General features: G+C 54.0%; 2 protein-coding genes across 6 annotated transcripts in view; one reads left to right on the forward strand and one right to left on the reverse strand.

Annotated features, from left to right (window-relative positions):
• The first annotated feature begins 356 nt into the window (after positions 1–356).
• On the forward strand, positions 357–5851 carry SULT1A2 (sulfotransferase family 1A member 2). 5 transcript variants are annotated; one of them, XM_031003135.3, is made up of 8 exons: positions 357–812; positions 1844–2026; positions 2134–2259; positions 2345–2442; positions 4227–4353; positions 4449–4543; positions 5353–5533; positions 5656–5851. In XM_031003135.3, the coding sequence occupies exons 2-8, from the start codon at positions 1879–1881 to the stop codon at positions 5766–5768; spliced, it is 888 nt and encodes a 295-aa protein (XP_030858995.3). In that variant the 5' UTR covers positions 357–812; positions 1844–1878; the 3' UTR covers positions 5769–5851. The 5 variants fall into 5 exon arrangements, 4 of the variants coding, with proteins under 4 accessions (XP_030858995.3, XP_030858993.3, XP_055221614.2 ...); XM_031003133.3 differs by having other exon boundaries at positions 737–812; positions 1290–2026; positions 5656–5819; XR_004067668.3 differs by lacking the exon at positions 357–812 and having other exon boundaries at positions 967–2026; positions 5315–5533; positions 5656–5798.
• Positions 5852–6007: 156 nt separating this feature from the next.
• The window catches only part of LOC101133975 (SAGA-associated factor 29), a 38036-nt gene continuing 29303 nt past the window's right edge, over positions 6008–14740 (reverse strand). The window contains exons 3-10 of the mRNA XM_031003139.3: positions 12811–12886; positions 12079–12151; positions 8632–8696; positions 7571–7700; positions 7354–7500; positions 7130–7165; positions 6861–7023; positions 6008–6206 (exon numbers count right to left, since the gene is read on the reverse strand). Of these exons, the coding sequence (XP_030858999.1) occupies positions 6090–6206; positions 6861–7023; positions 7130–7165; positions 7354–7500; positions 7571–7700; positions 8632–8696; positions 12079–12151; positions 12811–12886 (807 nt within the window). The 3' untranslated portion in view covers positions 6008–6089. The remainder of the gene's footprint in view (positions 6207–6860; positions 7024–7129; positions 7166–7353; positions 7501–7570; positions 7701–8631; positions 8697–12078; positions 12152–12810; positions 12887–14740) is intronic.

Consider the following 14740-nt stretch of genomic DNA (forward strand, 5'->3'; position numbering starts at 1 on the left):
CAACCTCCTCTGGCCTCTGTCTGTGGAGCCTCCTTCAAACCCAGGGAAAGAAAAGTACCTGCCAGGGGCTGTGGTTCTTCTAGGATCTTCTATCGATGTTCTGTGAGGTCCCCAGGGAGCCATGAAGCTGGGGCTGGCTCCCAGGGCAATGGGACTGCAGTGTCCTTGTTCTTTCTTGTACTATGCATCCATGCTCTGCTCCACCCCTGCCCCTTCACTCTGCCCACACACATCACTCCAGACTGGCCTTGTGGTCAGAGCCTGGAGTGCATGGGCTGCTGGGGGCCTGTGGGCTGCACTGGGCCAGGACCCCTGGCACCTTCAAGACTGGCCTGGAGCCAGCAGGTAGGTGACCTTTCCAGGGCCTGCCTATCCCATCTTTCTCCTCCAATCCCTCCCCTCTCTTGCCTGGGTCAATTAGAGAAAGCTTCTCTGTTGGAGTTCAGGGGCAGGTCAGGAGCCCCGTGACAGCTCAAAAAACAAAAAAAACCCCACAAAAACAAACCCACCATTGGGCCCTTTCCCCTTTCATTCTTCTGTTTTCTACACACCAAACCCAGTCGTGGCTTTGGAGATCACTTTAAGCTTGTCTCCAGCTGGCAAACTAAGGAGGGTAATAGAGAAGCTCCCCCACCCCCAACCCTACCCCTTCCTTCCGGAAGCAAATCTAAGTCCAGCCCCGGCTCCAGATCCCTCCCACACTGGACCTAGGAAACCCTCAGCACAGACAACACCCCTGCATTCCCCACACAACACCCACACTCAGCCACTGCGGGCGAGGAGGGCACAAGGCCAGGTTCCCAAGAGCTCAGGTGAGTGACACACTGGAATGGCCCAGGGCACCCTCACCCTGCTCAGCTTGTGGCTTCAACACTCCAGAAGCCGAGGCCTCTGCCATCCCTGCCCTCTCCCCATGGATATCCCATTTCAGACAACCCCGGCCGGCATGAATCCCCCTCCCTTCCTTTTTTTTTTTTCCGGGGAGGCCAGGTCTTGCTGTCACCGAGGCTGGAGTGCTGTGGGATCCTGGCCACTGCAGCCTTGAATTCCTGGGCTCAAGTGATTCTCCTGCCTCAGTAGCTAGGACTACAGGCCCTCATCATCCTGCCTGGATAGTTTTAAAAAATATTTTTAAAAGATTTTTAGAGATGGGGTCTTCCAATGCTGCCCAGATTGGTCTCCAACTTCTGGCCTCAGCCTCCCTAGGGTCTGGGATTACAGGCGGGAGCCACCCTGCCTGGACCCATCCTTTTGCTGAGTCATCACAGTTTTGCTCATTCCCACACCAGGCTCTGGCCCCCAATACCAGCTCAGTTGCTCAATGGGCTGTTTGTCCTGGAGCCCAGATGGACTGTGGCCGGGCAAGTGGATCACAGGCCTGGCCAGCCTAGGAGTTGCCACATGTGAGGGGCCGAGGGGCTCAAGGAGGGGAACATCGGGGAGAGGAGCCCACTGGGTGGAGGCTGGGGGTCCCAGCAGGAAATGGTGAGACAAAGGGCGCTGGCTGGCAGGAAGACAGCACAGGAAGGTCCTAGAGCTTCCTCAGTGCAGCTGGACTCTCCTGGAGACCTTCACACACCCTGATATCTGGGCCCCGCGCCACGAGGGTGCTTTCACTGGTCTGCACCATGGCCCAGGCCCTGGGATTTTGAACAGCTCTGCAGGTGAATGAAAGGTGCGGCCAGGCTGGGGAACCACCACATTAGAGCCCGACCTGGTTTTCAGCCCCAGCCCCGCCACTGACTGGCTTTGTGAGTGCGGGCAGGTCACTCAGCCTCCCTAGGCCTCAGTGACTTCCCTGAAAGCAAGAATTCCACTTTCTTGCTGTTGTGATGGTGGTAAGGGAACAGGCCTGGCTCTGGCCCCTGACGCGGGAACATGGAGCTGATCCAGGACATCTCTCGCCCGCCACTGGAGTACGTGAAGGGGGTCCCGCTCATCAAGTACTTTGCAGAGGCACTGGGGCCCCTGCAGAGCTTCCAGGCCCGGCCCGATGACCTGCTCATCAGCACCTACCCCAAGTCCGGTAGGTGAGGAGGGCCACCCACCCTCTCCCAGGCGGCAGTCCCCACCTTGGCCAGCGAGGTCATGCTCACCTCAGCCTGCTCACCTCCCATCTCCCTCCCTCTCCAGGCACCACCTGGGTAAGCCAGATTCTGGACATGATCTACCAGGGCGGTGACCTGGAGAAGTGTCACCGAGCTCCCATCTTCATGCGGGTGCCCTTCCTTGAGTTCAAAGTCCCAGGGATTCCCTCAGGTGTGTGTGTCCTGGGTGCAAGGGGAGTGGAGGAAGACAGGGCTGGGGCTTCAGCTCACCAGACCTTCCCTGACCCACTGCTCAGGGATGGAGACTCTGAAAGACACAGCAGCACCACGACTCCTGAAGACACACCTGCCCCTGGCTCTGCTCCCCCAGACTCTGTTGGATCAGAAGGTCAAGGTGAGACTGGGCACAGTGGTTCACACCCGCAATCTCAGTACTTTGGGAGGCTGAGGTGGGAAGATCCCTTGAAGCCAGAAGTTCCAGATAAGTCTCTTCCAAAAAAAAAAATTAGCTGTGCATAGTGGTATGTGCCTGTAATACCAGCTACTCAGGAGGCTGAGGTGGGAGGATCATCTGAGCCTAGGAGTTTAAGGCTACAGTGAGCTATGATCACACCAGTGCACTCCAGGCTGGGTGACAGAGAAACACTGTCTCAAAAAACGATGAATAGAAAGAGTGTCCCACCAGTGCGGTGGCTCACACCTGTAATTCCAGCACTTGAAGAGGCTGAGGCAGGTGGATCACCTGAGACTAGGAGTTTGAGATCAGCCTGGCCAACATGGCAAAACCCCATCTCTACTAAAAATACAAAAAAATTAGCCGGGCATGGTGGCAGCCATCTGTAATCCCAGCTACTTGGGAGGCTGAAGCAGAATTGCTTGAAGCTGGGAGGCAGAGGTTGTAGTCAGCCGAGACCTCACCATTGCACTGCAGCCTGGGAAACGAGCAAAACTCTGTCTCAAAAAAAAAAAAAAAAAAAAGCGGCAGGTGGCAGGGAGCTGGGCCTGTTGTGGCTCACGCCTGTAATACCAGCACTTTCGGAGGTCGAGGTGGGCAGATCACCCAAGGTTAGGAGTTTGAGATCAGCCTGGCCAACATGGAGAAACCCCGTCTCTACTAAAAATACAAAAATTAGCCAGGCGTTGGGGCAGGCGCCTGTAATCGCAGCTACTCGGGAGGCTGAGGCAGGAGAATAGCTTGCACCTGGGAGGCGGTGGTTGCAGTGAGCCGAGATTGTGCCACTGCACTCCAGCCTGGGAGACACGAGACATTGTTTCAAACAAAACAAATAAATATTTAAAAAGGTTTGCCACCTGGGTGGCTCACCGCTGTAATGCCAGCATTTTGGGAGGCCAAGATGGGTGGATCGCTTGAGCTCAGGAGTTCCAGACCAGCCCAGGAAACATGGGGCGACTCCATCTCTATAAAAGATGCAAATAATCAGCAGGGCATGGTGGCATAGCGCTATAGTCCCAGCTACTCAAAAGTCTAAGGTTGGAGGATTGCTTGAGCCTGGGAGGTCAACGTTGCAGTGAGCTATTCTCACTCCAGTGCACTCCAACCTGGGCAACAGGAAAAAAGAAAGCCCAAGGTCTTTTTTCTCTTTTCTCTTTTTTTTGAGACCTAGAGTCCCCCCGCCCAAAAAAAAAAAACAACCCACAACAAAAAGAAAAAAGCAAAGGTCCAGGTGTGGGGCATGTGAATCCAGGGAAGGAGGCCCTGGCTCAGCCCAGCTTTGGTCCTGTTCTTCTGGGAGAGTCGCCTCACTTCCTCCAGACTTGTCTCATCTTCCACGGGGGGTACTGTCTGCCTTTTGCTCTGATGACCAAAAACATGAGACTCTTCCGGGTAGACCTAAGAAAGCTAGAGGGTGGGTCCTCACAGGCCCACAAAATTTGGTGGTGGTGGGAACATGCCTGGTGGAACATGCCTTGCTCCAGATCGGGGTGTGATGCATTGATGCAGATTATATTACTATAGAATATGATGGTCTCAGGGACCAGGCAGGACTTTGGCTTCTGAGCAGGGTTCAGATCCTGGATTGGCCCTACCTGTGCCGTGAGATCTCAAACAAGTCAGCCTCTAAGCCTCAGCTTCCTCCTTTGCCAAACCAAGAGATGAGCTGGCCTGGGGCAGGCTGTGTGGTGATGGTGCTGGGGTTGAGTCTTCTGCCCCTGCAGGTGGTCTATGTTGCCCGCAACGCAAAGGATGTGGCGGTTTCCTACTACCACTTCTACCACATGGCCAAAGTGTACCCTCACCCTGGGACCTGGGAAAGCTTCCTGGAGAAGTTCATGGCTGGAGAAGGTAGGTTGGATGGGAGGAAGGAAGGTGTGGAGCTAAGGGGTGGTGGCTGCAACGCACAGCAACCCTGTGTCGGTACCCCCTGCCCGCTTCTCCAGTGTCCTATGGGTCCTGGTACCAGCACGTGCAGGAGTGGTGGGAACTGAGCCGCACCCACCCTGTTCTCTACCTCTTCTATGAAGACATGAAGGAGGTGAGACGGCCTTTGATGCTTCCCTCCAGGTGACACCTGGGGGCAGGCACTTCACAGGGACCCGCCAAGGTCACCCAGCCACCTCCCTGGGCAGCCCCCACAGCAGGCCCGGATTCCCCATCCTGACTCCCTGGCCCAGGCCCCACTGCAGCCCCATGTGGCAGCAGGCTGGGCACAGCTCTCATCTCCTGTGCCTGAGTCAGCTGCACGGGTGGCCATGGATCAGCTATTTTTTTTTTTTTGAGACAAAGTCTTGCTCTGTTGTCCAGGATGGTGTGCAGTGGTGTGATCTCAGCTCAGTGTAACCCCCCCTCCCAGGTTCAAGTGATTCTCCTGCCTCAGCCTCCTGAGTAGCTGAGATTACAGATGCACACTACCATGCCTGGCTAATTTTTGTGTTGTGCCATGTTGGCCAGGTTGGTCTCCATCTCCTGAGCTCAGGTGGTCCGCCTGCCTCAGCCTCCCAAAGTCTTGGGAATTACACGCCTGAACCACGGCCCCTTGCCACAGATCAGCTATCTATTCCAATTGCTTCTCCCTGCCAATGGTTATGCCACCCAGGGCCACAGGCACGGAAGAAGACCATCCCAGTCCTTACCCATAGGAGCCAAGCCCAGCTCATGATGGGATCACAGGGCAGAGAGCAATTCATTTTGCCCCAGGGACTGGGGTCCCAGGGGTCGAGGAGCTGGCTCTATGGGTTTTCAAGTGGAAGTGGCCAGTTCCCCTCTGAGGTTAGAGAAGTGGACCCCTTTTATTTTCCTGAATCAGCAATCCGAGCCTCCACTGAGGAGCCCTCTGCTGCTCAGAACCCCAAAAGGGAGATCCAAAAGATCCTGGAGTTTGTGGGGCGCTCCCTGCCAGAGGAGACTGTGGACCTCATGGTTGAGCACACGTCGTTCAAGGAGATGAAGAAGAACCCTATGACCAACTACACCACCGTCCCCAGGGAGTTCATGGACCACAGCATCTCCCCCTTCATGAGGAAAGGTAGGTGCCAGCCAGCACGGGGGTTTGGAGCGGGTAGGAGCAGCAGCTGGAGCCTCCCCATAGGCACTCGGGGCCTCCCCTGGAATGAGACTCCAGCTTTGCTCCCTGCCTTCCTCCCCCAGGCATGGCTGGGGACTGGAAGACCACCTTCACCGTGGCGCAGAATGAGCGCTTCGATGCGGACTATGTGGAGAAGATGGCAGGCTGCAGCCTCAGCTTCCGCTCTGAGCTGTGAGAGGGGTTCCTGGAGTCACTGCAGAGGGAGTGTGCGAATCAAGCCTGATCAAGAGGCTCCAGAATAAAGTATGATTTGTGTTCAATGCAGAGTCTCTATTCCAAGCCAACAGAAACCCTGAGCTGAAAGAGTGATTGCCCACTGGGGCCAAATACGGCCACCTCCCCGCTCCAGCTCCTCAACTTGCCCTGTTTGGAGAGGGGAGAGGGTCTGGAGAAGTAAAACCCAGGAGACGAGTAGAGGGGGAATGTGTTTAATCCAAGCACGTCCTCTGCTGTCCTGCCCTGTGTCGTTGGGGGATGGCGAGTCTGCCAGGCGGCATCACTTTTTCTTGGGTTCCTTACAAGCCACCACGTACCTCTGAGCCACATTGAGGGGAGGGGAATAGCCATCTGCATAGGAGGTATCTTCAAACAGGACAGAGTAGTCATCCTGGGGCTGTGGGGCAGGCAGACAGGAGGGGCTGCTCAGAGACCCACAGGCCAGGACAGGCACCCCCTTCCCCCAGCCTAGACCACAGGAGGCTCTGGGCCGTGGACTCTCAGCCACTCCTAACATCCTTCACTCTGGGGTCAAGAAGTCTTGGCCCAGTCCCTGCTGCTACAGAGCTCTTTTCTCAGTGGCTGGAGACCCAAGGCAGGGAATAGGCGGGGAGGAGTAGGGGTGCTGACTCCCTTCCTAGTGGGGTCATAGCTGGAGGGTCTGCTGCCTTTCAAGGACTCTTTGTTGAGAGGACTGAGGGCAACCCAGAGGGCGGCAGGCAGGGATCCTGGCCTCAGGTGGCTTGTGTCCCATGTCACCAAGAGCACAAGGCGGTAGGAGCCCAGGGCTTAGGGCAGGAGCTTCCCATCTCGGAGCTGGTTCTCCTGGGGCTGGAAGCCACTGACTCGGGGCTTGCCAAGGCTGCCAGGGCTGGCAAAGGGATGGTGGCCTTTGGGGCTGGAGTGGAACAGGGAGGGCAGCTGGTGGGTCCTGTCAGCTTGGAGCCTGTGAGATGAGGACAAAGGGAAGGAGTGGGGAGAGGACCCCTCGTCTGTCTGATCAGCCTGTTCCTGACATCACCCATGGCCTCTCCCCTGGAGGCTGCTTTACCCGCTGTGGGGGCGCATGGATCAGGGCGCGGTAGAAGCAGGTGGTCTGGGGATACAGGGCCAGCACGAGCTGCTCCTTCTGGAACAAGGCCTCGGGGTCCGTCTCCGGGTTGGCCTTCCACTGGGGCAGCGGGATGACACGGCGCCGGCTCAGGGTGTGTCTCCTGGGGGAAGAGGGGCTTATATCAACCTGTGGCCGGGTGGGGATGCTCCTTCTCAGCTGTTAGGCTGCCCCCAGGCTCCATGCCCTGCCCTGGCCTGGACACTCACTCTTTGCCTTCTTCATCGATGTCATCTACCTCATACCTGCAGACAAAAGGAGGAAAAGGCTGGATGCAGCCAGGGGCGCAGTCCCTGTTGGGGAGTGAGGATGGGGGAGGACCTGGTGCTCCCTGCACAACCAGCCTCTGGGGAGCACCCTCTGCAGAGCTTTTCTCCCGCAGCCCAGGCAAGTTCGGTGACCAGAGAGCAGCCCCGGGGCTGGTGTCACTCACTTGTTGGTGGCATGGCTGTAACTGACCACCTCGGCCAGGATCCACTGCTCGTCCCCATCCACGGCCTTCACCCGGGCAGCCACCTTGTCTCCAGGTCTGGCCACATAGTCCCCTGAGGCAGGGATGGCCCCACAGAGGGGTGGGGGCCTGTGAGTGGAACAAAGGGTCAGTCCCAGCCCCTGGGCACCAGCCCCTCCCTCGCAGCTGCTGCCCTCACTTGTCACCAGGCTTCCCGATCCACAGGGGCAGGGTCATGGCTGACTGCTGCAGCAGGGTCATCAGCACCCCTCTGCGCATGGTCTTCCGGGGTGGCTCCGAGTCATTGTAGAGACCGGCGATCTTGGCCGCTGTGGGAAGGAAGGGAGGCCTGAGGCCCCAGGGATAGGTGCAGGCCTTGACCCCCGAGCATGCTGCACTGAGCTGTTGAAGGAGCACCTGGGAGCCCCCAGTTCCCGAGTGAGCCCGAGGGCCCAGCAGGACTGTGACCCCATCGGCCATGTGTCAGCACCTATAGGGGCTGCTGGGTTTAACTACAGTTGGGTGAGATGGCAGCACAGCGGGGATCCAGGGGGAGGAACCAGAAGAAAGAAAGCGGGTTCCGAGGTGCTGTTCAGGCTGTGTTTGCTGATCTGAATGCTGGTTACAGAAGTGTGTTCAGTTAGTGACTATTTCATTGAACTCTGCACTTACGTATATTTTTCTTCTATTAATATACATTGTAATTCAACAGAAAGTTAAAAAAACCAAAAAAAAAATTAAATGTGCACCTTCAACCTCCTCAGGCACGGCTGGACACCCCACTTGACTTCACACAGAACCAGCATGGCTGTGTGGGGACATTGACGTGCCAAGATTCTGCCCACCATGGGATTGTTGGGAGGGCAGACAGGTAGGAGAGCCTAATGCAGGCTGAGGGGGTCTGGAAGGCTGGCTTTACGACACACAGCATGTGGCTCTGCAGAAACCAGCCAGGGCAACAGATGGGCATGGGCCATGGCAGAGGTGGGGGCGACTGGCCCAGGCCCCAGAAGGGGCAGGAGATGAGGGGCCAGGGCGGGATGATCTCTAGCTGCTGAGGGAGAACTGGGAAACCCCTGCCTCTGGGCGCTGGGAATGACCTCCTGTCCCTTCTCAGTGGTAGAGCCAGTCTGCCAGAGCCTCCATGGGAGGATCCCAGCAGGTGGTGGCCACAGGCCCCCACAGGAGGGTGACTGCTGCCCGCAGGGCCTCTCCTCTTGTCCTAGCAAAGGACCTCCCAGCATGTTCTCTCCCACTCACCAATCCGCCTCTCTTCCAACAGAGACTTGATTTCCGCGATCTTGTCCAGAGCTTTCCGAAGGATGCTGAGGGCGGGGAGAAGGGAGAAAGAGGGTTTGGTTAACGTACATAGCATAGACTTCTCTTCCATTTTTTCTGTTTTGGGTCTCGCTACATTGCCCAGGCTGGTCCCGGGCTCCAGAGGTTCTCACAGTAGCCTCCTGCGCAGGTGGAATGACAGGTGTGTGCAGCTTCCTGTTCTGGTCAAGGTGGGCTGGGTTATTCAGACCAACCTCATGGTGAAAACTAGAAATCTGCCCGGGTGTGGTGGTTCACGCCTGTAATCCCAGCACTTTGGGAGGCCGAGGAGTGTGGATCACCTGAGGTCAGGAGTTCAAGACCAGCCTGACCAATATGGTGAAACCCCGTCTGTATTAAAAATACAAAACTTAGCCAGGTGTGGTGGCGAGCGTCTTTAACTGTAATCCCACCTACTTGGGAGGCTGAGGCAAGAGAATCGCTTGAACCTGGGAGGCAGAGGTTGTAGTGAACCGAGATCGCGTCATTGCACTCCAACCTGGGCAAAAAGAACGAAACTCCATCTCAAAAAAAAAAAGAAAACTAGAAATCTTCAGTGTTTTTTAGTCTTAAGAACATAAAAAACAAGGTGGTAGAAAGCAGCATGCCAAAAACTAAGAGAACACAGGATCCCAGAGAGGAAAGGATACAGGCAAACTGCCTTCGGCAAACCCTGCAGAAAGGCTGCAGGAACCTCCTGAAATGAGGAGAGGGGGCCTCAGGTCTGCCCGAGGGTCACACAAAAGGAGGGGAGACTCTGGGGAGAGGTGCTGGCCCAGAGCAGAACTGGGTGGAAGGACCTCATCCTTTCTGAGAGGCTGAACCCAACGACAGACCCCTGCATGGCCTTGAAGCCCCAGGAAGCCTCTGTGAAGTTAGTTTATGGGGATTCCAGGGTGGCAGGAACCCAAAGAACCCAGCAGAAGCAAACACAGAACTTGGCTGGAGTGAGGCTCCTTCATCCTAAAGCTCAGGGAATCTTCCCAAAGAGTATTTCCACAGCAGGGCTGGGTGCGGTGGCTCACGCCTGTAATCTCAGCACTTTAGGAGGCTGAGGCAGGAGGATCACTTGAGGTCAGGAGATCGACACCAGCCTGGCCAACATAGAGAAACTCCTTCTCTACTAAAAATACAAAAATTAGCCCGGCGTGGTGGCGGGCGTCTATAATCCCAGCTACTTGGGAGGCTGAGGCAAGAGAATTGCTTGAACCTGGGGGGCAGAGCTTGCAGTGAGCCGAGATTGTGTCACTGCACTCCAGCCTGGGTGACAGAGCGAAACTCCATTTCAAAAAAAATATGTATTTCCACAGTAGTCAGCAGCACAAACTCCACTTTGGGTCATTTTATTTTCCTCTGATACCATGGCAAACCCCAGTCCATTCCTCTGGCAAGCCTTTCTGAAATGACCCGGAGTTCTAAAGACCTTTGTGCGGCAGGAAGGAGATGCACAGGAACTGGGTGTGATGCAGCATCTCGGGAGGTGTCCGGGGGCGCCCCAGGGCATGTGACTCATGGACCTCACCAGGCCAGGGCCAGAAGATGGAGGTAGGCCAAGGGCAGCCAAACCAACGCAGGAACAGGGAACAGCTTGCCTGCTGCGTACAATGCAGGGATGGCCCAGCCAGTGCCACCTCAGGCTGTGAGCACCGGGACCCCAGAAAGCAGAGAAGGAGAAAGAGCCACGGGGCCAAAGGGAACTCTGAGAGTCTCATCACTGTTGCCAGGCCTGTGTGGAGGATACAGTTTTATACAGCCTGCCCTAAACTGTCTTCTGTGACATGTTACTGAAGTGGCTTTCAAACCTTGGTGGGCATCAGAATCTCCTGGGGGAACTTCAAAAAATCTCAATTGTTTCATACACAAATCATAAATGGATGCTAAAACTAGTGTGTTTGATATGAACAGGATAGTTACAGTCTCAAAAGTATCTCCCAAGACACTTATTAATTATGCAATGGAGGCCAGGTGCAGAGGCTCACACCTGTAATCCCAGCACTTTGGGAGGCCAAGGTGGGTGGATCGCTTGAGCTGAGGAGTTCAAGACCAGCCTGGGCAACATGGCAAAACCCCTCTCTACAAAAAATACAAAAATTAGGTGGAGTGGTGGCAGGTGCCTATTGTCCCAGCTACTCAGGAGGCTGAGGCAGGAGGATCACTTGAGGCCCGGAGTTTGAGGCTGAAGTGAGCCATGATTACGCCACTCCACTCCAGCCTGGATGACAGACTGAGACCCTGTCTTAATCAATCATCACACAATGGAAAATAGCAGTAATCTGATACAAGAGAAACGTGGAAAATACCACTTTAACCAATGGCACAGACAGCATCCTGTGCCGTCTAATATGACCCACCAGAGACACCTCTTCTGTGCCAAAAGTGTAAAGCATGAATCCTACTAGTGAGGAAATGACAGATAGTTAATACCAACGTTGGAGCTCCACCCCAAATAAACAGAGCCTCTGGGCACAGTCAGACTTCAGAACCAGTGTGTTCTCAAAGGAGAGGAATGTAATGTTCAAGTTCCTAAAGTTACTGCAGTTCCCCTGCTGAGATTCAAGGAAACAGTGTTTCTAGATCATTTTTTTATTTTAGTTTTTTTTTTTTGAGGCAGAGCCTTGCTCTGTTGCCCAGGCTGGAGTGCAGTGGCACGATCTTAGCTCACTGCAACCTCCGCCTCCTGCCTCAGCCTCCCAAGTAGCGTGTGCCACCACACCTGGCTAATTTTTGTATTTTTAGTAGATATGGGGTTTCGCTATGCTAGCCAGGCTGGTCTCAAACCCCCAACCTCAGGTGATCCACCCACCTTGGGATTGCAGGCATGAGCCACTGTGCCTGCCCGGCCTTAAGATTATTTTAAAAGCAGGAGTTTTCTGGAAGTGAAACTTCTCCATCTCAGAACCATAAAACCTTCAGGTCATCTGAGTATGACTTCCCAGCCAAGCTTACAGACACATGCCACCACGCTCAGCTAATTAAAAACTTTTTGTAGAGACAAAGTCTCACTTTGTTGCCCAGGCTGGTCTCAAACACCTGCGTTCAAGTGATCCTCTAACCTCGGCCTCCCAATCACCTCTGTAATGTTGTGATTACAGATCTGAGCTACTCAGCCCCTGATATCCCTATTTTAATGACTCTGCCAAGGTCATAGAGCCAGTAAACGGCAGTGTTGACTCACGCCTTGCCACCTTCTGTAAAGGCATTAGCAGCAGAGGTAACTGGAAGAGTGGGCCTGGCAGTGGGCCAGGGAATGCGGGACCCAAGCGAGAGGCTGGGAGTAGCAATCAGCTTATCCATGGGAGGAAGGCAGGCTGGGGACTTGGTCCAAATGGACCTGCAGCCCAGCCCCCAGGAAAGGAGGGAGTGACGATGAAGTGGGTGCACGGTACTCACTTGCACTCAGCCTCTGCATCGGCCTTGGCGGTTGTGTAGAGGCCACGCAGCTTTGTCCGGTAATAGGGAGAAACTGCAGAGGAAACACAGGGATAAGGAGGCAGGGCCAGGGCAGGCACAGTAGCATGGCACTGCTTCCATGCACCGGAATCACATTCGTGGAGGCACAGAGAGGCCGTAGCTGCAGTCAGAGCTCTGCTGGCTCAGGAGTGCTCCTAAGGCGGATGCCCCCAGGCTCCATGAGTCCGCATTTCCATATGGTACAAATGCCATCCCTACATCTGCGAGAGTACTGTCTTACCTTTTCTCCATCATGACACTCACAGAAAATATTTGTCAGGACCCAGGAAAACACAATTCTCAGAGTTACCCAGAGTAAGAAAGCCCCAGCCCCAGGATCTCACCACCTCAGGGCCTCAGGGCAGATGCAGGGGCCGCCTGGGAAGGAAGCTCCTTTCTAGAAAACACCAGCTAACTGGGGTGCTTGTGCGCTCTAAGGGCAAGCTTCCCTAGATACAGCCTCATTTCACTGCCTTTCGAATCCTCAGAGTAGAGGGATTTTAGTTCTTCAGGTCACCCAGATTAACGGAAAGCTGTCCCTCCTGCTGCATTTTGGAATATGCAGATACATGCAAATCTATTTTGAATACAATGACCACCTCGGTCACAGTCTTGGCCATACTCACCCCAGCCTCATCTCATCCCCTTTCTCTCCTGAGCCCAGCTACTCACTCTTGTTCTCTGTCTGCATCCGCTCATGGGTCTTCTGGATGTTCACTAAGTTGTGTTCGCTCCGCGAACGCTCTTCCTGTAAGGAAAAGAGCAGCAGGACATGACGGTGGCCCTTTGTGCTGCTGTGGTACCCTGCCAGCCAGGCCAGAGTCCCCATCCCCAAAATACGGCCCTCATTTTCTTTTCTTTTTTTTTGAGATGGAGTCTCACTCTGTCGCCCAGGCTGGAGTGCAGTGGCACGATCTCGGCTCACTGCAAGCTCCGCCTCCCGGGTTCACGCCATTCTCCTGCCTCAGCCTCCCAAGTAGCTGGGACTACAGGCGCCCGCCACCACGCCTGGTTAATTTTTTGTAGTTTTAGAAGAGACGGAGTTTCACCGTCTTAGCCAGGATGGTCTCGATCTCCTGACCTCGTGATCCGCCTGCCTCGGCCTCCCAAAGTGCTGGGATTACAGGCGTAAGCCAATGCGCCCGGCCTAATTTTTTGTATTTTTAGTAGAGACAGGGTTTCGCCATCTTGGCCAGGCTGGTCTTGAACTCCTGACCTCGTGATCCACTTGCCTCGGTTTCCCAAAGTGCTGGGATTACAGGCAAGGGCGCCCGGCCATGGCCCTCATTTTCTAAATCCAAATTCAGGAGTTCAAGATGATTTTCTCCTTTGACTAATGCAAAAGCATTATAAAAGGCCTTAAAGGGCCTGGTGCAGTGGCTTAAGCCTGTAATCCCAGCACTTTGGAAGGCCAAAGTGGGCAGATCACTTGAGATCAGGAGTTCAAGACCAGCCTGGCCAACATGATGAAACCCCACCTCTATTAAAAATACAAAAATTAGCCGGGCATTGTAGCATGTGCGTATAGTCCTAGCTACTCGGGAGGCTGAGGTTGCAGTGAGCTGAGATCATGTCACTGCACTCCAGCCTGGGTGACAGAGTGAGACTGTTAAAAAAAAAAAAAAAGAAGGCATTAAAGTTAAATCATAAGTGATATCTTTAATGATAGTCCTTTATCAAAGAGACAAATCAATCTATACAGTCAATACAATCCCCATCAAAATTCTAATTGACTTCTTTGCAGAAATTGACAAGTTCATCCTAAAATTCATATGGAAATTCACGGGACCCAGATTATTCCCAATCTTGGGAAAAGAAAAAAAAAGTTAGAGAACTCATACTTCCCAATTTCAAAATTTATTACGAAGTTACGGTAATCACGATGGTGTGGTACTGGCATATAGATCAACAGAACAGAATTCAGAGTCCAGAAATGGACACATACAGGTATGATCAATTGATGTGGAGAAGAAGGGGTGGGGAAGAATGCTGGTGCAATTCCTCCCATATCAGTCGTCCTGGGAGCAGAGCTGCAACTGCAGATGCTGGAAACTGAGACAGATCCTAAGAAAGAAATTATGACTATGCTTTTTAGCCTTTATGTGAGAATTTTTAAGTGCCTGATGGGTGGGTTGTGCCTTTACCTCAACCTGCAAAATGAGGTTAACAGTGAACACAGCTAGCTGCCTAGTGCTCAAGACAGCCAATAGTCTATACCTGTGTAACCCCACCCTATATAAATGGGAATGGATTGGGGTTGGGGGGGAATACTTGCTAGACTAGTACTGCTGCCGCTGCAATCTGGACCAGGTACAGGGCCAAAGCTAACATCCCTTACAAAGGTGGAAAAGTCTGGGTGAAAACCAATCACAAATGGAGAGGAGAAATAGTAGCCAAGTTAACAGAACAAATTAAATGGGTTATGCAATGAGGGAAATCCAACATTGTACTCATACCTCAAGAGAGGCTGAGAGAGAGACAATGCCATCTCTTAGGTCAGTTACACCAGGTGCCTGAAAGGGCGAAGCCCTGTGTCTGTCAGGACCACGCCTGCTGTTGGAAGCTGACGGGTGAGATGGGAGTCTGGGAACTCGGCAGCAGC

Source organism: Gorilla gorilla, chromosome 18, assembly GCF_029281585.2.
Source record: "Gorilla gorilla gorilla isolate KB3781 chromosome 18, NHGRI_mGorGor1-v2.1_pri, whole genome shotgun sequence".
In the NCBI taxonomy this organism is placed as follows: Eukaryota; Metazoa; Chordata; class Mammalia; order Primates; family Hominidae; genus Gorilla; species Gorilla gorilla.

What these genes read in the sequence shown, in the direction of transcription:
- SULT1A2 (XM_031003135.3), top strand. Translation starts at nt 1,879, where the DNA reads ATGGAGCTGATCCAGGACATCTCTCGCCCGCCACTGGAGTACGTGAAG. An exon ending in AGTCCCAGGGATTCCCTCAG is followed by an intron (nt 2,260 to 2,344) that starts GTGTGTGTGTCC and finishes CCCACTGCTCAG; the next exon opens with GGATGGAGACTCTGAAAGAC. An exon ending in TGTTGGATCAGAAGGTCAAG is followed by an intron (nt 2,443 to 4,226) that starts GTGAGACTGGGC and finishes CTGCCCCTGCAG; the next exon opens with GTGGTCTATGTTGCCCGCAA.